Here is a 21,639-nt window from a genome sequence, read left to right on the forward strand (position 1 = left end):
CAACCTCATCATCATCATTCCCCGTCTTTCGGATTTAGGAGCACAGCAGCACCCTGTAAATGTAATTGATTATAAAGTAAGATTCGTTCAGACTCTGCCCCCAACAGTAAAACCTGCGCTCTGTACAAAGTAAGAACATTTTTTTATAAAAGTTTAAAACATCTTGCATCACAGAGGAAACTTTTTAAAAAAAAATACTTTTATATCAATACATTTTTTTTTTTTGTATGTATATATTTATACCAATAAAATAACTATAAAAACGCTCTACAGTGCTACATTTCAAATACTAAAAACAGCTAGTATTCATAGCAGAGTATAGTTCATTAAACACAGTATTAACATCAGCTTATTGTGAAAGGTACTCATTTTCATGCGCCTCATTGCAAGAATGAATACCTCACCTAAACCTGTCTAGATGTGTGATGTGTGACACTACAGCACGTTGAGTTTGTTCACTACAAATTTGCAAATGAATTTGAAAAAATAATTCACAAAGAAAAGCATACAACCTTTCTTTATAACCCGTTTGTAAACAGATACAATCAGAAATAAAATACAATAATAATAATAATAATAATAATAATAATAATAATATAAATGTAGTGTTTTGGTTATTAATGCTTTAACTAGATCAGTGCTCTTCTACCTCCTTTGGCCCTTCTGCAGCTCCTCCAGTCTTTTTATAGTGTGGCCCCTGACACAGAGGAGCTTTTCGGATGATGAGATGAGAGGGGTCACTATCCTATGGGAGATGCCCTCTGGTAATGGGGCCTTACCTTGTAAAACCAAACATTTAAGAACGCAGCATAAATCTTATGGAACAGATTCAAAACACATCTTTAGACTACACACGCCCGAATAGACGTGCTTCTAATCAGTTGCAGTAGATTCGTGTGTCATTTACTAGATTTACAGTGTAGATTCGTTGGCTAAATCTTTGAAGCATGGGACTCCAGTATTTAATGAATTAACCTCAAAGTGTTCGGTTCTTATTTTGCAAGTTAATTAAAATGAAGGAAACACTTTGAAAATAAAGCCCCCCAAAGCAAATCAAACACAAACCCTTTTAACTCATTAATGCCTGCAGTGCATTACCTGGCTGCCAAGAGATTTGAAAACTACACAATTAGCATCCCCAGGCCTCGCTTTCACACACGTTCACTGTCGTGCACGTGTGTGTGTGTTTATACACAGCTATGGCTAAAAGATTTGAATCACCCTCTATACAGAATGAACTCATTTTGCTTCATAAAGTCAAATGAAACCTGCAGAATAATACTCTATTAAACATACTGAATTACACACCCCTTTGTGGTTTTCCAGATACTTCATGAAAAACTGTCAACAATGGAAAAATGTGAAATACTACTGTCCTGCTATTATGGCTTCTGGTAGACTTCTGCAATATCATGTTGAAGTTTCTTTGATTACATGATGTTAAATAAAAGATCTAAATAACGTTCATATAGTTGTTTTTTTTTTTTTCTTTTTTTAACTGACATCTCAATCCTAAAACCGTAGGTAATGCAAAACTTTTGACCATAGCCGTACATTCCAAGACAACTGCGTGCAGCAGGCATTAAAGGGTTAAGAACGAATTTGCAGATGAACAAATTCGGAGCACGACCGCCCTTAGCTTCACAGCACAGCTATACGATCTAACATAGTGTAAATCACTAAATACGTGGATTTAAAAAAAACAACTAGAGAGTATATTCGTCACAAATGAAAAGCTGCTGGTTGGAGATTAGTATTATCCTGTTTGAGTAAACATTGCAAATGGCCTACAGTGATTGCAGTTTAAGAAACGCACGGGGCAGCAGGTTTGAACACACTAACCCTTCACTGTCAATGCAGTGCTTGTGTAGTTATACAGCTAAACTGAATCTTATTTCTTTGGTTACAGATTTAAAGTAAGCAGCGACCGGCACTTTACAGAACCCTGGTGCCTAAAATTCATAGCAGCAACAGAACTGTGGTTTCCTCTCCTCTAGCTCTCTCAGTATTACATTAAAAAAAAAACACACACCTTGCTTTATAAAAACGCCTGTACATTAACCTACACATCACACTGTCCCCTACAATAAAAATATGAAAACGCACATGCACCGCCTCTTGTGTGCAAGCATTTGTTTAAAAAATCTACTGCCCATCGCATTCGGACACTAGCGTGGTGGCGCTGCTGGCACAGTGAATTGCTGGTGTGCAACGCTTGCAAAGTGCAGGACTTCAGTATACACAGCAGGTCTTGGGATCAGTTCTTCTCCCCCCTGTTCTGCCCTCCCTCTAGTAAATGTCTTGTTTATAAGGCTGCTGGTGTTCCTGTGAAGTAAGGAGTTCAGCTGGTGAAGACATCACAAGGCAAACAGAAGTACAGATGAGTCGGTAACATGCACACATGATGGCTTTCAGCATGATGAAAATGTTGATTATACTTAGAAAATGTTAGTGGACAATGCATCTACCCGATCCAGTCCTTCCATATTTCCTGTGGTTGTAATTTTATTTTTGCATTTAGAGTGCCCAATTATTTTCTACAACCCCCCACCCCCCCGCGATTTTCTCCTCCATTTCAAATGTCCGATCGCATTTTCCCTCACCGCAGCAATTCCCCACATAGCTGAAGGATCAGCGGGCTTCCTCCGATCCCACGACCGAGCCAGTTTCCTCTTCCACTCCCAGGAACTCAAGAACAGGTGTCATTGAGCTACCTCTGGAGGACAAAGGCCAGCCCTGCTGGTGTCTGCTCTGAAAAAACTGTCCGTAGCGCCTGCTGTAGCGCCATGAGGAGAAACTCTGCCAGTTTTGCCTCCTGAATCCACAGGAGGGCCAGAGCCAATATGACCCTCCCTTCGTCCCCAGCATAGACCAGCTACTTCCCACAGCTAGGATGCAAACCAGTGCTGTGTGACTCAGCCTGCACGGCACACGGCTGTGCTTTTACCAGGTAAGCCACTCAGGGGGGTCCCCGTGACTGTGATTCTGTTACTCTCGGTATAACCAGCGCTAAAGACTGTCCTTAACAAGCTTGATCGTAAATGAATAAAACACAAAGTTACCTCTTAGAAAGCTCCAAGTCTGGTCTCAATGTCCGTTGGTCTTTAATCCAAAGAACATGAAAACGGGCTGAAAAAACAAAAACGCAGAACGGTTAGGGATTCACACAACAAATAAGATTAAAACACAAAAGCACACGCAGGTCATTGGGTAGACAGACCAATCTAATGCAAGACTCCTCTGCTGGTTACAGTGCAACAGTTTCCAATGGACAGATCGAGATTTTTCTAACCTCCTACCCAGTCTCAGATTGGAAAGCATGATTCTGCACCGTACCTTATGGTCCCCCATGCATACGTTTGAGCCCAAAGTGTCATAGATTACACCGCTCTCCCCCTCCTCTCCCTGCAATCAAAACAGTGCATAGAAATGAACAATAAAAAGAGGAAATGATAAATGCATATAAAAAAAACAATTACAGAGCTGCCTGTCGTAGGTGCTAAACCATCTTTATTTGAGCTGCTAAGTGAATATTGCTGCTTCTCTTCTTCGACAAGTTGCAAGAAAAAGGTGTTTCATGTTTCCTTGGCTTCCTAGCCATGAGAAGGCTGAATGATAGACTGTACCATAGCTTACCCTGATTTTGCTGATACTGTATGCTTTACCACACCTCTGTGCTTTACAAAGCCTGCTTACACTTGACCATGCTTTCACTCTGCTTTATTTCACTTTGCTATGGTTTTGCTGTGAGAAGCTAGCGCTGACAAGGCTGAGCGAAGGCGTGCCTACCCTGTGGATGATGTGCCTGGCGGGGTGGGACAGGAGCACTCGGTCACACCAGGCCGGGCACCTCGTGTTCATGAACTGGGTGGGCTGAGAGTAGTCTTCACTGTAAGGGTAGCTGTGGATCAAACAAATGAAATTTACACAGAGCGCTGGCCTGCAGGACAGCCCACCTCACACTGGCAGTCATCTGTTTCACTTCAGCAGAGAGAAAATAGTACCGGACCGGCTCGGCTGCATCACTGGACCTGAACACCCCGGTCAGTCCTGGGCCTCTCTCTCTTAACCAGAGACCGACAGCTGTGCATAAATACATGGATCACATTAATGTTCACAGTCTAGAATGAGATCCCTAAATTCCACGTAGCCGGACCTTCCCCAGGGTCTCTCCAGGGGTGATGAAGGCATGAAGGCAGGTGAAATCACCCACCGCACCACTTAGACACCAGGGCAAGCTCCTCCTAAAGTCAGAATATCCCACAGTACATTTAATAGCACAACCCTACCTGGGAGGAAAGTGAATCTCTTCCTCGCCGACGACATCACTGTAGCGGTCAATCTCCTTATCATACTTCAAAAACTGAAACACAATGAAAGCGATGGCTTTAGAATGAAAGCGATGGCTTTAGAATGAAAGACGATGGTTTCAAACTCCAGTACCCTCGCCTTGATCAGCTACACAGTGATGAGGGTGGCAGTGAAAGGTGTAGAGTAACTACCCCGCAGAACTGTACCATCTCCTCCGTGTTGATCCGTAGGTACTAGTGTCCCCCTGAATCCTCCCTGAGCTGGAAAGAGAGTCCCTTTCCCAGCAAATATCTCCGTCACCCGCCTACCTTCCTGTCCCACAGTTTCAGCAAAAGGAGTGGTATACAAAACTTGAACGCTCTTCGAAATGGAAAAGTTCCAACTGTGATAAAAACGACTTGCAATGAAATCTCCAGACTCACAGCTTTGCCGTTCTCCTCTCTGAAGGCAGCCTGATGCTGGTACTCAAACACTTTCTTCTCGATGCAAAGGACCAGCTGCAGGGGAGTAAGAGGAAGCTGATGGGATGGGCTTTATGGTTTGTTTTTGTTTTTTTAATCTATGCAACACTTGCCATTTAAAAAAACAACTTTTATCATTACAAAATAAAAACCTTTGACAGTGTGTATCAAAGCATTGTGGCTTGCTTGGCTTTGACACACGACCTCGTCTCTTGGAGACACTGTGGCTACTGAGAAATCACAGGTAGGCAGTTCTGAAAAAGAGCTCTTAAACACACACCGTAGACTTCAAACAAAGTGGCAGGTTTAAATGGACAGGTCTTGCATAGTACTGCTAGCTGCCACTGTTCAAAAGGTTAACATGAAAGGGGAATCCCTACTCTAGACTAGGAGCAGCTGCCTGCAAAGATATACCTGCCAGGTGAGCTTCCAACCCGAAACTTCGCACAGCTGCTTTACACTCTGTAGGTTATCATGCAGTCTCCAATCCTGAGTATACGGGCATTGCATTATTAAACAAAGGGCAGCCTGTGACTTTGTGTTAGTGGGCAGCTCTCCATTACTGAGCATCGCTACAGTCCTCCTATCTCCCTACCTTGTGGTCGCCGTCTTTCTCCTTGCAGATCACCTTTTCCTCTTCGTTGTTCGTTCCTTTCTTTACCATCTTGATCTCCGCCGAACTGCACAGGGCCTGGAAAATAAAACTAATTATATTATATGCAATGCTACATTGAAGCAAATGCAAAGTTGACTCCCTTTTCTGTCAATGCTACAAAGCCAAGCAGCAATAATAACTGCACCTACCTGCACACACAGTACACTGTCTCATGCTATTGTAATGACACCTTAGTAAACACGGTGAGGTGTTTTGCACTGATTTGAAAACGTATGGAGCTGCCTGCAGGATTGATTAACTCATAGACAATAACAGTTACCTGTACAAGACTCCGCAAGTCTAACCGGAAGTTGAAATCTCCAAACATGAAGAAGGGGAGAGGCGTATACCTGTTATCAGACAACCTGAAAGAAACACAAAGTACACTCAATATTGCAATAGTATGTAAATAAGGGCAGTATTCAATCAGTTCAAGATTCCAACACCTCCAGATCTCTGATCCACCATGTAGATATTTCCCCAGGTGAAAATGCTCACAGTGCCACACACATGCAGGGTTACATCAAGTTCAGCCGGTCTTCATGAGCGACGCAGGGGGCTGGAGGGATCTTGCAAAGGGGGACAGGGGGCAGGATAATACCACTGCTCTTCATTAGTCTCCCTGTCAGGCCAACTTCACCTCTAGAGAAAGCTCAGTCCTCATTGGCTGCAACTCCCAGGAGCCCCACCAATCACTCTCGCCGGCTGGTGTTCCAGGAGGGGGCGGTCTCGGGGAGTGTGCTTTGACAGACCTGTCAGTGCGGTCTTGATGAATTCACTCTTCTGTTTATTTGAGTGTGATCCAACGCAGCAGCCTTGCAGGGTGGAGGTATCGATTCGAGAAGCATACACAAAACCATTCTACAGGCTCAGCACAGTAAATGTGCTGCATGTCAACTCAAATCGCTTTAAAAATGGAAGAATACCAGGGTTAGAACCTCGCACAGTAGTCCTGCATCCAGGCTTGGCTCCCCTTGTTCAGGTAAATAAAAAGGGTGCAAGAACATGAAGGATCAGACCCCTGTTTCATCTACTAGCACTGTAGCACAGTATGAAAGTCTCACCTGAATCTTTACTGTTAAGCGCTATTCATGCATGCAGCAGGACAGGCTGCTATGTCATTTTGTGGAGCTTTTTTTTTTTTAAACTGGAGTCTACATGTTGTTAAAATCTTCAAACTATATTGTCATGATAATTCACTCAAATTTTGTTAACTGCAATAGTCCAGCAACTTACTTCTGCAAATATAGCCCAGAGGCTTTTAAGAAAGGAGGTATGGCACAGGCCCGGTTTTTGGGATGGTTTTGATTGGTCCTTGTCTGTCGGAGGAATATGATGTCACCACAAGTGGGAAAAGCATTTTTAACACTGTGATCGGACAGAGAGAGAGAGAGAGAGAGATCTGCTTTCCAGAACCTTTCAATTAAAACATGGTATTTTGCTGCATTAATATAGCAAACTATGGGTGACTAAAACTTTATATAAATGATCATATTACGCACAAACGTAAGAACTGGCTTTCTGTGCTGATGCCCTTTTTTCTTTCAAATAGCACTGATCTATAATTGTTTGCTTGGTTGATCTGAATTGCAAATATTCCTGTGACAGACAAGGACCAATCAAAACGCGAGACTTATGCGGTTCCATTCCAAAAACCGTGCCTGTGTCATACCTTGAAGAAACTGAAGCCTAAGAACGATACATTCCTTGGCCTAAAATTTCACTCGTCCGATTACAGGCGCGTCAAACTGGACTATCCTCACAAAATGTTTTAATTATGCCGGTCCTTTTACACTTCTAAGAGTTTTCAGTATTTTGGAATGGCAACACATTGATTTAGATTTAGCAGATTGCATAAATACAGCTTGTGTTCAGAACAGCCATGCTCAGTCTCACCTGTTGATTATGTATCTGAAGGCTTTCTCTCTGTTCCCCGAGTAGACAGAGGGGCTGGTCCTGCATGCCACGATATTGGAAGCATCGTGGAACAGGTGGACATTCACAAGGTCAAAGCCACTATTAAAAACAGACAGACAGACAGACAGTGAGTGATCTGAACGATCCTTCAATGCAGCAGCAGGTTGATCCCCTGAAAGGAAACCGATTTGATTTCTGATAATGAGCGCGCACAACACCAAGAGCTATTCTAGTGGAGCCTCCAATTATTAATTCCTGTATTCCAACGTTACACTTGAACATTTTAGACAAATGTGGCACCTAGTTTTCAACAGATGCCCGATAATGACCAGTTACCTAATGTTCTGGGAGAAAGCTCAGGCACAGAGAGGGTCTGTCGTCAGGAGGGGTTTCAGGTCGCTTGCTCTCAAGCGCCTGTCTTACAAATCTTGCCTAACTGCGTGTGTGTGTGTGAAGCTGAACTGTGAACTCTGCTGGTACTCAGTTTTCCAGACAACTAAATTCTACGGAAAACTACAAAGCAGTGTGCAATTCAAAATGTTAGCGTAACAATACTCAGCAGCTTTCACTTGTCTTTAAGAACCCAAATTAGTTCACTCTATAGGGTGATGCAAAACCTTTGGCCACAGCTGCACACCTACACAAATATTTCTAAACGTGGGATCCTTATCTTACAGGAAAGAAATCTTACAGGAAATCCAAATCTGTTCTAATTACAGTGTAGGTGTTCCACTCCAAAACACAGCAAGCAACTGATGACCGCCACTCCGTCAAGCCTTTTATTCAACACTCCTTCATCAAGGCAAGGTGCAGATGAGCCTCGCATGACCTGCTCCCTCTCTAACAGATCCGTACGGCTCTATCCTGCCCTGATCGAAGGGTTATCCCAAGTTAAGCACGCCGTGCTCTTTAGCAGCAGGACTGTCCTGGATTTAGCATCGCTGAAGAGCTGATTGAATTCAGGGCATCCCAGCTCTACCTGTCCTTCTGATCATCAAAGGGTCTGAACTAAAAAATAAAAAAAAAATCACAAGATCTAACGTGGGGGGTTTTGTGGCATACTAGACTAGCCTTTTACCTTTCTCTGGGGGTCTTGCAGTACGTGCATCCTTTTTGGGAGATAATAAACTGGGATGCAGACAAGCCGTACTGGGATGGGGGAGGGGAGCGAGGCAGGGAATAGGTTCACTGCAATGCAGTCTCCGAGTGCAGCAAAGGCAACGGCAGGCAAACAAACCCCATTTATCATCCAAGGTAAGCATAGCCTCCTTTCACCTGCCACAGCCCACTGAATTAATGCTCAAGCAACGACACCAGCGTGTTTACCTTGAAAAAGTGGCACGGCACCACCAAGCTAGTTCTATTAGTGGAAATTCACAGTTAAAAGCAAACAGTCTGTTTGCTGACACATGTTCTCACTGGCCAGAGCAAAGTGAAACAAAAGGCAAAGCTGATAAAACCCCGATTAGCATCGAAGCCAAGCTGTGCTGTGTCCTGTGCACGCGGCTGGTGAAACCATCCTGCAGATTTCTGTGTAGCTAAACAACTGGTCATTTGAATAAAGCAATGCTTCGACTTGGCCTCTTTGCTTGTTGATTTCAAACAGTGAGCACAAAACAGTGTTACAATGCATTTTACTTATCGAGGATAGTAGTTGACCTTCCTAGAGTTTTCCGTATTTGGATTTGAATGGATGCAAGATCGATTCCAAAAGCAGATCGGGTATATTCACTCAGCAGCACGAAATATGAAAGCATATATGTTGAGCTCAGCCCGTTTCCTATTTGTCATCACTAGCTAGTACAGCCGCTCCACTGCGACCCAGCGCCAACTGTTCCTACAAGCTGTTTATTTTTCCTTTTCTTTTCCTCGTGAAATTTCTCAATCGTGATACCATTTCCGCTGTCTGTGGTCTTAATACTATAAAAAATACACTGTTGCCACCGAGTGGCTGTGAATGACGCCCCTGCTGTCCTCTGAAGATGGAGTTCATGACCGTAAAGGCGCTATTAAGAATGAAATGAGTGTTTAATTTATGTGCAATGCACTGGGATTGCAATTTGCAATGGTAGCGCAAGAGCTGTTGCACATGTAACACTATGGTATGATCACACAATACACCGCAGCACCACATCAGTACCAGACAGACAGCATCTGTAGGGATGCATTACCGGTTGTGAATTATCCATCGTGTCCTCATGTAGCCTTTCCGGGACCACTTGAACTGAAAAACAAACACATATGAAAAGGATCTGGAATAACTGATACAAATATAGTAGAATCCCTGTATTACAGCAAAGAGGGGGAAGCAATTACAGCAAAAACGGTCTTTAGACAAGAGAATTTGCAGGGCTGACAGAAAGCGCTTGCTAAAGGAGAGCTGGTCACAGCAACTGTTTACTGTACCTGACAGCAGCCGGGCATATCAAGGGCTTATACCAAAATATTTTCATTAACGTTGCATACTATAACTAGTTACTAGCAACTCTTTTGAGTTCTTAAATAAAACATTAAAAATAATGTTTTTTTTTTATGAGTAAAACACAGTTTGCTATTCATGAAACCGCTTCTTGAACAGTGAAATGACTTTGTGGGGTAAAACGAAAGGCGACTGAATGTTCTGTACACTGAAGGCGCCACTAGCCGAAATCGCTTCTCACTTTGATTTCACGTTTCTTTTTTTTAAAGTTCTGGTCCATGCAATATCTTTGTAATCAATCAAGGCTTTCGGTTTTAAGTATGTGAGCAAAGTGGAGCACTGAAACTAGCGTCATGAAGACACTAGCTGATTCGAGTCAGTTTTACTGCGTTTGAAGGGTTCAGTCTTTGATGAACTTGTCTCTTAAATAAAGAAGAAATGGTAGAGGCGCTGGGAAACAGAGCAGAGCACAGGAATACAAATGCACCTTTAAAACTCACACCTACTTCCGGCCAGAAATTCTTAGAGAATCTTTCTTTTTCGAGAGTGGAGACGCTGTCTAGGGAGCCCAGGTGAATGTTTCTTCCAGAAACTGCTTTAAATTCTTTCACTGAAGAAATAAAAATAAATAAATAAATCAACAAAGCCAAAGTGATCCTGATTCCTGCAACACATATGGGGTGTGGATTTATTCTGAAGCATTTTGGAGTCTGCTTCACACGACAGTATGGTTTTGGAAGGGTCTAAAACACGTTGTTTATGTGCAAGTTATTTATTTATCATATTTATTAGTTTATATACACTTCTATACATAATTGGGCAACTATAAATCATTACTTGTATATTGAAATGAATGCATTACTTCGCAGTACTTGATTCAACGAATTTGTCAAGCCTCTGTGGTTAACTCTTGGTGTGCATTTTGAGTAGCAGTGTAATGTATTGCAGTCTTTTATTCTGAGTATCTCGCATGTTTCTCTCTGCCAGCAGCGCTGTGCTCCTAAATCTGAAGGAAGCCACTAAAATAAAGATTTTCCTAAAACAAGAATTATTACACAAATTCACATTTTATTTGTTCTGAACTTCTAGCAACGCATATCACAGGTCATGCATTTTTATCTCATTTCTACAAGCATTTCCAAAGTGTCTTTCTCCACCTCTCTCAAAAGGCTGTACTTGATTTCCATGTCTGTGTGTCAGTCAGTGGCTTCGTTGGGGTTTGTGCTCGCCATCGCAGTCGAAGCGCTGTTACTGTCGTCTTCGTCAGCCTTCTTAAAGAAGCAGTGACAGAAGCTGCTTTTAATGCCCTTTGCGCTGCATCCAGAGGACTGCTGACTGAATCAGACAGTCGAGCGGGAGATGGGAGTCATGTGACTTAGCTCGCCTGCTCTAGGAGTTCCGACCTGACCACATCGCTGTGTGCCAATCTCCCAGTCTAGTACTGGAATATACTTGTATTCAACATTCTTAGAACCCCCCACCCCCATATACTGTACAAGCTAACTATTAAGAAGATGTGAGGCGAATTGCCTAAAGTGTTTGCAAGCTAGTTCTTATAAATAAAAAAAAAAAAAAAAACAACAGCGCATTTTCAGTGGACTCACAGGGCTTACCTTTAAAATCATAGTGGTAGATCTGCTTCAGAGATTTGTGAATAAAATACATGCTCCCCAGTGCCTAAAATTAGACACACAAAAAAAAAACACACACACACCATTACAATAAATAACTTCTTCTTGTCTTAAGTTTGAGCAGATTACTGCAAATTCAAAATGGTGCAAACAGGAATCAGGACCGCACAGTTGCACCTGAATTACAAGAATGTGGGAATCTGAAGCCGTCGTTTTATTGCGTTCGCTACAGTGGCTTCTGCAAAGGCATTGCCAGTGGTGCAGCAGTGTTGGAGTTTGGTGGACTGCGATCCACGTCACAAAACCACCCAACTCGCTGCAGTTGTGACCAGAAATCTGAGCCAGTGGAGCAGCCAGCGTGTTAAGCCACTGCGCCACCTCGCCTCTCCATGACAGTCTATATAACACATGCGCTCATATCCTGAACAACCTCTTATCGCAATGCCTGCACAGTATTTAACCAGTCGACTTAAAGCTAATCTTGACAGTAGTTCCATCCTTACGCAGCGCTGTATAAATGCTTGACTCCTGACCCACTGAGGAAACAACCCAGATTTGAAACAGGCTAAACACACAGAGCTCCAGGGTGTGAGGGCACTGATTGCATGAGAGGTGAGCCGAGGGTAGTGGTGTGTACAAAGAGAACAGGCGCAGGCTATGTGCTGTACACTAACAAACATAATTGACATCACCCCACTGTAACGAGTTTGAACGCATGCCCTTGATTATTGAGAAGCAGGTTTGAATTGTCTAATTTCGAATGGAGCGCAAGAACCACTACTGGCAACCACAGCTATATAGAATCGGAGAGGGAAAGCACGTTGGTTTGTTAGTGCAGCGTTTTAAAATGCGTACAGTGTTCTTAAAGCAAGGTCCGTGCAGTTCTTTCTCGTGCTCATCGTGGATTTCACAATGCGCTCCCTGTGAAACAGTACCACTGGAAATAAACAGCATGCATGTGAAATATGGTAAAGCGGTCATTGCTGGAGATGCAGCACTTGGGAAAGTGTACACAGTTCAACAACATTAAGGAGTAGATAAGCCAATCATAACTTTAAACATCTGTAAAGGTATTATGATTGGAGTGTATGAGGGGCACACTGTAAATAATCCCAAGGTATAACTGGCAATACAATGGCAATGCATTGCTTTGGACCGAGACACGGGTTGAATGGGATTACATTCAACCCGTGTCTCGGATGCACTCCGGTGATCTAAATAATCTAGAAACTGTGCTATGATCTACTTGATCAAAATCCACTGCACTGCAATCGCTCGCGATTCTGCGATAAAGACAGGTTACGGGTTGAGCGTTTGAAGTTTGTGGAGTTATCAGCATCAGCTGTAAGGTATCTCCTCACTCTCTTTCTGTACTCCACTCTTTCTTTCTGTCCTTCCTTATCCTTCACTCTCTCCTCTTCTCCGTCCTCCCTCTCTCCTCCCAGTCCTGTTCCTTGCTCATTTTCAAAGCCGACCCCCCCCACCCCCTCCTCCCCACTCCCGTCATCTGTGACAATTTTTAATGTACTAACCGCCTGCTTCACTGAACTGATTAATCTGGGCCTGTGAGATCAATAACAACAGAAAATTAAAACAATTTAAAAGTGATTAACCAGCCAAGCAGCCGTCTGCCATTGAGAGCAGCAGCAGGAGAGAAATCAGCGCGTGTCGACCAGGTCTCAGGCCTGACGCTCCACTGCCCTCCGTGCCTGAAATATCTCCCAGTAAAGAGTGAATTAATCTTGCTGGCAAAGTGATCCATGTTTAATAGGACAGCCCTGCACCCCCTCCACCCCGGTGCCAGCGCAGGGCACCCCACAGGCGCTGCACTGCTCTTCATAGGGCTGCAGAGGTTCAGCCTTGCTACAGCTCGGAATTAACCACGGCACTACAGCCTTAAAGAACATTCGGGTGCACAAAACGCTATCGTTTGTGTTATTTAGTTTTCATCCTGAAATATCTTCTACAGATCATCCTCAGATTTTTTTTTCTCTACTAAAGTTGATTCAGGGATGGAAGTAAGACTCCCGCCGCACAGCTGTTTGATCCATTCCTGGTTTTACTATGAGTTTGATATGCCAAACCCGAGCTTGTTCCCTATACACGGGGGCTTATTAAACTCACAGCAAAACCAGGAATGGATCAAAATGATATGTAATGGGGGAGTCTTACTTCCATCCCTGCTATTGCTTCTAGTTTGTTCCCCACAAGGGCTTTCTGCATCATCAACGTGAGACTCAACGTAAGGCAGCGAGATTAATGTGATTGTTAGTCTCAACTTCAACACGAGTGTCCCTGTGATGAAAGAAAATCAGACTCCTTGCATCTCGTTAGGCAGCAGAAATCAACCCGTCAGCCCATCATGAAGAGACTGTGAGCAGAGAGCCTCGTCTCACACTCTCACATCGACAAGCTTATTTGTTCTAACTTTAAAGCATCAACAACCGTAACTTGAAACAATTCGTAATGAATCCACCGGGGCAATCTTTTGCCGTGCCAAATACAGCAGAGCCTGTCTAATCCAGCGCCCAGTACTAACCGGCATTCTGTATAATTCAGAATAATTTATGTATCCCGACCTCACTGCTCTTTCGCTGTTGCACGGACATTAAATATCTATAGGGAATGATTTTGTTAGCCTAATGTGGTGCCATGCTACCAATGTCAGCCTCATCCCATTATAGCTGCCCTTGTGCTACCATTGCTCAACAGTGCAGAATCACTGCCCTTGCAGTGCCACTGCCTGTCTGTCTGCATTGCGACTGGAGATCATTAGTCAGTACCTAGCCTGGTGTTACTGTAGCTGCCCTTGCAGTGCCTGTGTCTTTGAGCAGATAAAGCCAAAAGGATTTTAGTCGTATCTTTCCCAACGGTCTGTTTGCATCTCTATTCAAACCCCCCCCCCATTCCCCCACAACACACATACCGATCTCAATCAATCACTCTGTGTGCTGTTTAATAAAAACATATTGACTTCCCAGTGATTTTTTTTATCAAAACACCATTTGTATCAGGCAGTCCCCCCGCCCCCGCCCCCGCCACTGGACCAGAGCAGCCATTCGCTGATTCGCAGGCGACGGGAAACAGATTGAAAATCAATGGAGGGAGCGAGGGGGAGAATGGAAATCAGAGAGCGAGCCCGGGCTGATCCTTGCTGGGCTTCTTGGCTTGTAACTGGGTAAACACTGTCAAAGCTGTCCCTGTCCCTTCACTGCCTTTATATATCGTTTAAAAATGTAATAATCAATGATTTTAATCTGGAGGTACATTTATTAACCCCCCCCCCCCCCCCTCTCTCTAGGAGATGCACAGACTCCCAGGTGTGAATCAGAGATTAATGGGATCAATTAACCTTTAGCGTTTAAGAAGTGACGGGAAGAGTCTGCGCTTGTTTTATTCTGTAATCGCTAGCGCTGGTGTTGAGACCAATATACACCCGGGGCAACGCGGCTGTAAAAACGAATGTTTCATGAAAGTGTACCATCATCTACAGGCATGGTGTGTGCGTGTAAAAATGATAGTGCTTCATCGTCACTGGAGGAGTTAATTGCCTTGATAGATTCAATCAAAGGGAGGGAGTAAACTGACCTGCATGACCAGAGTCTCCTGTCTCCACATGGAAAGAGACACAGAGAGAATGTAAGCAGAGCTGGGGACAGGGAGCCAGTCTACTGCACTGTGTGGCATTTCAGAGAGAACTTAAGAGTAGCACTGCTGTTTGCTCATCGCTCTACGTACACTCGTACATTGTAGGCGAGTATGACTGTAGTAAAACATGAACAAATAAGGGTGGGGCGAGCAGTGGCCAGCGAGTCAATAATGCAATCACTGAGGCTTTAAAATTACAGGAGCAGGTTCATTTCTACAGGACATGACCTTTAAACCTGTGTCTCAATTCAAAAGGGTTTTATATACTGTGCTGGAGTCGAACACAAGCCTGAAACCGCTCCCTACTTTTGCATTTAATTCCAAGAACACTTCCCCACCCCAATTAATCTGTTATTGTATTTTGTAGTTGCCATGGAAAGAAATCCTTATCAGGGGAGTATTCAATACACTGACTGCAGAGGAGGTACAATGGCACCGCCTAGTGGCCGTAAAACAAAATCATCTTTTTGGTTGCAATCTGAAGTTGAAGTAAATGTTAACTTTCCAAGTAAATGAATAAATCTACTGGTGAGAAACAGACAAGACAATATTAGTAACCACAGGCTTTTCACGGTTTACAATAAAACTTGAGGATAGTTCAATATATAGTCGGATGGAACTTGAAATGCCTTACAGTTAACCCAAGACACAACTTCAAATTCAACACAAAACATGAGGGCATAAATAGAAGCAGAGTAAAAGTGAGTTTAGAACAGAAGGCAGGAAGCACTTTTTTTACACAGAGTTAGACATGCATGGAATAGCCGACCAGGTGAAGCGGCAGGATCTAAAAACACTGGGAACATTTTAAAAAAGAAGATTAGATTCTGTGGTTTTAACTTTTTTCACACTGCAGACTCACCATGCAGCCACCTCAGAGCTACAGCGTCGGAGGACAACGCAGCTCTGGGGAGCTTACAGGCAAGCCTGCAGTGCCTAGCCAGACCACAGGGGTCGCTGGTGCGCGGTGAGCCGAGGGCACCCTGGCCGACCCAAGCCCTCCCGCCACCCCCGGGCGGCGCTCAGAGAATTGTGCACCACCCCCTGGGAGCTCCTGCCTACGGTCAGCAATAAAGCAGTCTGGGCTTGAACCGGGGACCAAAGTTTAACTTCCAACTGGCGCTTTCTAAATGGAGCGCCTACCATTTATTTTCTGTCACCGCCCACCCCCTGTTAAAACCCCCAGAATGGAACTCACGGTGAAGCTGTTCTTGATTTTGAAGTCCTTGTCGACGTACACGCAGGCTCTGTCAAAATCCTTCATTTCCTCGCTGAACAAGATGTTTCTGTGAACAGGAAATTAATAATTTAAAAAAAAAAAAAAAGGTTGTCTTTCTCATATCCCTTCTCTATACAGCTGAGCCTCTTTTCAGGTCTTCAAAATCAGAACTTGAATTCAATCAAAGTTCATGGCACCTCTACAGCTATACTCTACAATGGCTATGGCGCTGCCATAAATCTGATTTAATCCAGGGTCTTAAGGCCAAGAAGCATGAAGGAACTTTGGGCAGCTGCTTTCGCTTGAATTCGTCAACATACAGGGAGACAGCTGAAACAAAATGCCCCTTAAACTAGTAGCTTAAATCTAAAAGAAGACGAGGTGAAAGGCTTCCAGTCGAAACACCTGTGCTTGCATTTATTCTGTTTAAGTATTTCTAAATGCATCCTATACTTCAAGCTCAACCGCGACCTGAGGACACAGCTGGAAACGACTGAGAGAAAATTCTGACGACATCGGTGTAGGAGCCGCACGCCGTGCAGAGAGTTGCGAGGGTATCGAATGGGTCGCCATGCTGCTGATGCGGAATTACTGAGGAATCAAATCGGCCACTGGGAATTGGATGAGCACTGATGGGCCAAATGGTCTCCTCCCATTCGTAATTTCCCTCATGAATGGGACTGCATGGCATTCAGCGCCCCCTACCTGAAGAACATTTCCACCTGGTCCATATTCAGCTCGTAGTCCTTTCCCCCGACCTCCTGGCAGTGCAGGGCTATGAACCGTGGCTGGTGCCTGTGGACCGTCTGTGGACAAAACAAAGGGACAGGGAGGGACATGAGGGGACTGTTGCATCACACCTTCAATGGATCAGCGATGTGACTCGTAAGATAAAAACATACACAAAAACACACACACACAAAACGTGCAACAAATTAACAGCCAAGCTTAGCATAATTGCCATCCTTTGGACTTTAGTTTTAACCAGCTGAAATGCAATGCCCTCATTAGTTTATATTGCTTAAGGAGAAAATACATCATATGTTTAAGTGAAACGGTATAGGATCTTTTCCATGTGATTACTTCAAGGGCAGCTACTGTATCCTGTTTCTAGCACCATAACCCTGTGGAAACAAATCCTAATCGCAGGTCAGCTCCACTTCGATTTGGCTTCAGGGACTCGTATATATGATTTGTAGTACACTGCGTGCAGCCACGCATCTCATTCAACAGAAAACACTGGACTAGAGCCAGCAGAATCAAATCAATCGCTTGCATAGTGCTACAGGATTCGTTTAACGGTCTCGTGTTCGCCCCCTTGTGGCACGGCAACTCATAGCACAAATACTCCACTTAGTGACTTTTGCGGGTTACCTTCCGAAATTCCAAATACTCGGAACACGAGTATACGAGTCACACCTGCTTTGAACCGTTTGTCCTGGATGATCCCTCGGCGATTGCAGTCGATGTTTTATTTGGGATCTTTTACTAACGGGGTAAAAAACTTCTAATCGAACAAACTACGAACTTGGAAAGAAGTTATAACAAGAACAGCGTACAACTGCAGTTATACCCCGCAGGTAATTCATAACCACTGCTGTACCCACTCGTGTGTAGTGCCAGTGCTTTCAGACAGCTGAGCCAAGTGACGGAGCACCTGAACGCCTCGTTTGGACTGTACTTCTAAAACACACTCACCTTGTAAAACTCTCGAAGCCAGTCTCTCTCGATCTCACCCAGCTGTAAAACAAAAGAGAAGTCGTTTGTTTGTTTTTCAAATGAAATGTACATAAAGTTCCGGAACAGTATTAAAAATATATATATCGCACTAGTACAATATAGGCTGGTTAAGCAAATCCATTGCTGCCCGGCCTCAGTGTGTTCCTCTCAGGATTAGCCCCTGCGTGGTTTCTATGAATGGCATTACTGCCCCGCCACAACAACCTGGTGTGATGGGTTTATTTATTTGTTTGTTTGTTTATTTTGCATCAGGTTTTGCATGCTTTCCTTCAGCCAGACACTCGAATCACCAGCTGACGCAACAGAGACAGGAAAATGACATCACGCAGAAAGAGGAAAAGAAAACTTTCCATTTCGATAGCCACAGGAACTTTCCAGGTTTTTGTTTTTTGGGGGTTTTTTTGTTTTTGTTTTTGTTCCTTTATCTCGATGAACCCTGAGAGAGGCGGTTTCGACAGAGTTTAGATTTAGGGAGAGAGAATGCACTGATGACGTGTGGAGGGGGGAGCTGCATTCTGAGTGACCTCACAGCTCTGACGTCACTCAGGACAGCAGTGCAGTCTTTTAAGACTCCTTCAGTTCGGTAACCCTAACCCCCCTGCCAACCGGTAACCACCCTAATCCAGGAACCTCGCTTGACATTGCCATCAGCTTTATGGGCCAACTGAACTGGCCATGCTTTCTTTCCAAAAAAAAAAAAAACTCTCTCCCTAGTAACATTGCTTCTAAACTAGAAGTGTGATCTGGTGGTTAGAAAAAAATAACATTCTGCTATAAATACCCTCACCCCCTCATTGTGGTAATGAAGTGTGGATTAAAAAGCTGCCATCACCCTCCATTCCATTGTGATAGCATGGCTCGGGTATAGGGGCTGGGGGTGCATGCTTGCATACACAGGGTTATCGGGCTATCAGCTCGCACCCTGGTGCATTGAGGGAAGTGTAGTCCTGCTGTGAAAGGGGCAGGTTCCAGAATGCGCTAAAATGGGGAAAAATGAGGAACTGTCCTGGTGTACACGCGGTAACCCTATATGCATGCGCATTTATAAAACTTTACCACAGAAAATTTTGCACGTTTACACCCCATTTATCATGCTTTTGAATATGCTTTACCATAGATTCACAATACTGTTATACTTTGCTATGCTTTTACAATACGGTTATAAGGGTGAAAACATGCATGCATGCATGTATGCAAATATTAAAGAAACATATACAAGCGGTTTCTCCAAACTGTTTCAACCAACTGCTGTAGACCGAGCCCTACAGTCCGCTGTCAGGTTTCTTTATTGCCAGTGACCCAAAGGAATAAATACAATTAAAAATATATAAATGTGAAGCAGTCAGCTGCAGCAATATAAAAACTGCATACTGCTGTTCCATCTGTATTTTTTTGTTTGTTTGTTTTTTTCGAAAACGAAATTTAAAAAGGCGTATTGTAGTATAATTGGAAGAAGATATAAATTAGGCTAGATTTAAAGTGCTTTACTAAGCTGCTCCCGCCATTAGTTCAAACCACCCTGCATTTTTTAAAAACAGCAGAAACATGCTACGTTTTATTTACAGCGAGTTTTAAACCACAGCTAGCTGCTGGCGAGCCTCGTTTTCTGTTTCCGTCGAGCTAGTCCCAAACGCTAACAAACCAACGTTGTTAAGATAATAATCTACCGACATGCCCTGAAGGGTAGTCCCAATATCTGTGAAAGCGTATCGCCTTCATCGACAAATTCACCAGTCGGTGCAAATAACGCCTTTTCTGGTGTGCTGAATCCAGGGCACGCAGGCTAGACCCCCACCCCCCCCGTTAGATTAAAATTTTAACTACAAAAGTAAACTATTCTCTATAATGGACTTTTGCAACAGCCGTTTTAGTAGTAGGCTACTATGCCCTTATACGAATAGATTTTGTTTTGTGCTACTGCAGTACATGCAAAATGTTAGCCCACTGTGTATCCGAAATACCGCATCATACTGCAGTTTACTGCAGTGTGGTGAGCCCGATTCGAAAAACAAACCCTGGTTCGAGATTAAAACAAACTCAATGCACATCAAGCTGTATCCTATCCCCATGCAAGCAAAGGCACGTCACAGTTCTGGCAACAACAATACAAATAAATAAATAAATAAATAAATAAATAAATAAACAAAAACACTTATATTTTTTATGAAGTAACAAACAGCATACTCACTTTATCAAATAACGACCCCACGTTTGCCGTGACTAGCATGACGTTGAGATGAGATGCCATTTTTAAAAGAAACTCCTATTTAATGGTGTGTATTTAAATATCTTGTATCTAATAGTCTTGCAGTACGGTTGCTATGACAGAAGCTGCAAAGTTGCTCGCAGGACGTTACAGTAGCCGAAGACCGCAGGGTAGCAACACACTCGTTTTTTGTCGCCTCATTCTGCAGACGCCAAATCTGAAACTGAAAACCGAGATGCGTATGTGTTCTGCGTTTTGTCTTGGGTTCCCTTCTTTCCTTGAGCCTGCACGATTAAGATTCCTCTTAATAACGCTTACACTTGCAACAGCCGTGTGTCGACTGCACCGTAACACTTCCCAGATGCACGCCAAACACATAAAAAAATAAAAAAGAAAAAGAAAAGCTTATCACAGTGAACACGCACTCTAGTACTCTATCTTTCCTCACAGCCTGTAGCACTAACACGGGCTGTGGTGGGTTTTTTTTTTATGTACTCGAGTGAAACTCCGCCCCTTTGTTGAAAAGTAGGCAAATTGTTCAACCGGCTTAGGTCTGTACAGCCCTTTACAGTTCAGCAGACATTACTCCTATTAAAGATATACTGTGCTTTTTACAAATGCTGCTCATACAAATTAGAAGCGCTGATCTTATGAAGAAATGCATCACTGGAGGGAGCACCCTTTCTCATAGGGGGGGTGAGGGAGGGAGCAGTTCAGTTTCCATGCCTCAAGCTTGCCCTGGACTGGGAGGGGGGGCAGACCCTTTCTCTTAGGGGGCAGTTCAGTTTCCATGCCTCCTGTGAGGGAGGGAGCAGTTCAGTTTCCATGCCTCAAGCTTGCCCTGGACTGGAGGCAGCACCCTTTCTCTTAGGGGGCGAAGGTGCAGCTCAGTTTCCATGCCTCAAGCCTGCCTTGGACTGAAGGGGGGTGAGGGAGGGAGAAGTTTAGTCTCCATGCCTCAAGCCTGTCCCGCAGGCAGCACTCTCTCTTGGTGTTAGGGGGGGTTTGTAGGCGAAGGAGCGGCAACGTTTCCAAGCTAACAATTCAGTCTCCCTGCATCAAGTCCAATTTCAGGAACAGACTGGTGAAGCAATCTGTCAACCTGTGACACCCACTGCCATCAGAGTTTGTACAGCGACCTCTCAGATGACGAGTCGGGTCATTAAGGGGATCACTGTCCTGTAAAAAGACACATTTTAAAACTGGTCACAGTGTTCGTTTGCTTGTGCACTTTGCAAACACAAAGACGACAAAAGTGTTAGGACAAAGGAGCACTCTGAATTTATTATTATTTTAACGTGGGCGGGATAAAGATACACAAACAGAGTGACAAGGCAGATGCCGTGGGCGAGGGAACAGGATTCTAGTCATGGCGAGATGCCTGGATCAAAAGCAGAGACTGAAGGTTGTGTTTATTTGACGAGGGGATGCT

At 43.8% G+C, this 21,639-nt stretch overlaps 1 protein-coding gene across 2 annotated transcripts; it reads right to left on the reverse strand.

The window, feature by feature from the left end:
• Positions 1-1,477: 1,477 nt before the first annotated feature.
• On the reverse strand, positions 1,478-20,952 carry LOC121303165 (inositol polyphosphate-5-phosphatase A-like). Of its 2 annotated transcripts, none has more exons than XM_041233681.1 (16): positions 20,190-20,952; positions 17,960-18,001; positions 16,967-17,067; positions 16,241-16,328; positions 11,377-11,440; positions 10,270-10,373; positions 9,516-9,568; positions 7,324-7,443; positions 5,708-5,792; positions 5,368-5,463; positions 4,734-4,808; positions 4,290-4,363; positions 3,790-3,901; positions 3,337-3,405; positions 3,063-3,129; positions 1,478-2,325 (listed from the first exon to the last, which is right to left on the reverse strand). In XM_041233681.1, the coding sequence occupies exons 1-15, from the start codon at positions 20,247-20,249 to the stop codon at positions 3,088-3,090; spliced, it is 1,185 nt and encodes a 394-aa protein (XP_041089615.1). In that variant the 5' UTR covers positions 20,250-20,952; the 3' UTR covers positions 1,478-2,325; positions 3,063-3,087. The 2 variants fall into 2 exon arrangements, with proteins under 2 accessions (XP_041089615.1, XP_041089614.1); XM_041233680.1 differs by having other exon boundaries at positions 10,264-10,373.
• Between the last annotated feature and the right edge of the window lie 687 nt (positions 20,953-21,639).

This window comes from Polyodon spathula, chromosome 31 (genome assembly GCF_017654505.1).
Source record: "Polyodon spathula isolate WHYD16114869_AA chromosome 31, ASM1765450v1, whole genome shotgun sequence".
Lineage (NCBI taxonomy): Eukaryota > Metazoa > Chordata > Actinopteri > Acipenseriformes > Polyodontidae > Polyodon > Polyodon spathula.

Excerpts from the sequence above, each read along its gene's own strand:
- LOC121303165 (XM_041233680.1), bottom strand. The coding sequence starts at position 20,249 with ATGGCATCTCATCTCAACGTCATGCTAGTCACGGCAAACGTGGGGTCG. Across the intron at positions 4,364-4,733 it reads GAGAGGAGAACGGCAAAGCT|TTTTTGAAGTATGATAAGGA; the intron begins GTGAGTCTGGAG and ends ATTGTGTTTCAG. Across the intron at positions 3,406-3,789 it reads CCAGGCACATCATCCACAGG|GGAGAGGAGGGGGAGAGCGG; the intron begins GTAGGCACGCCT and ends TTTTGATTGCAG.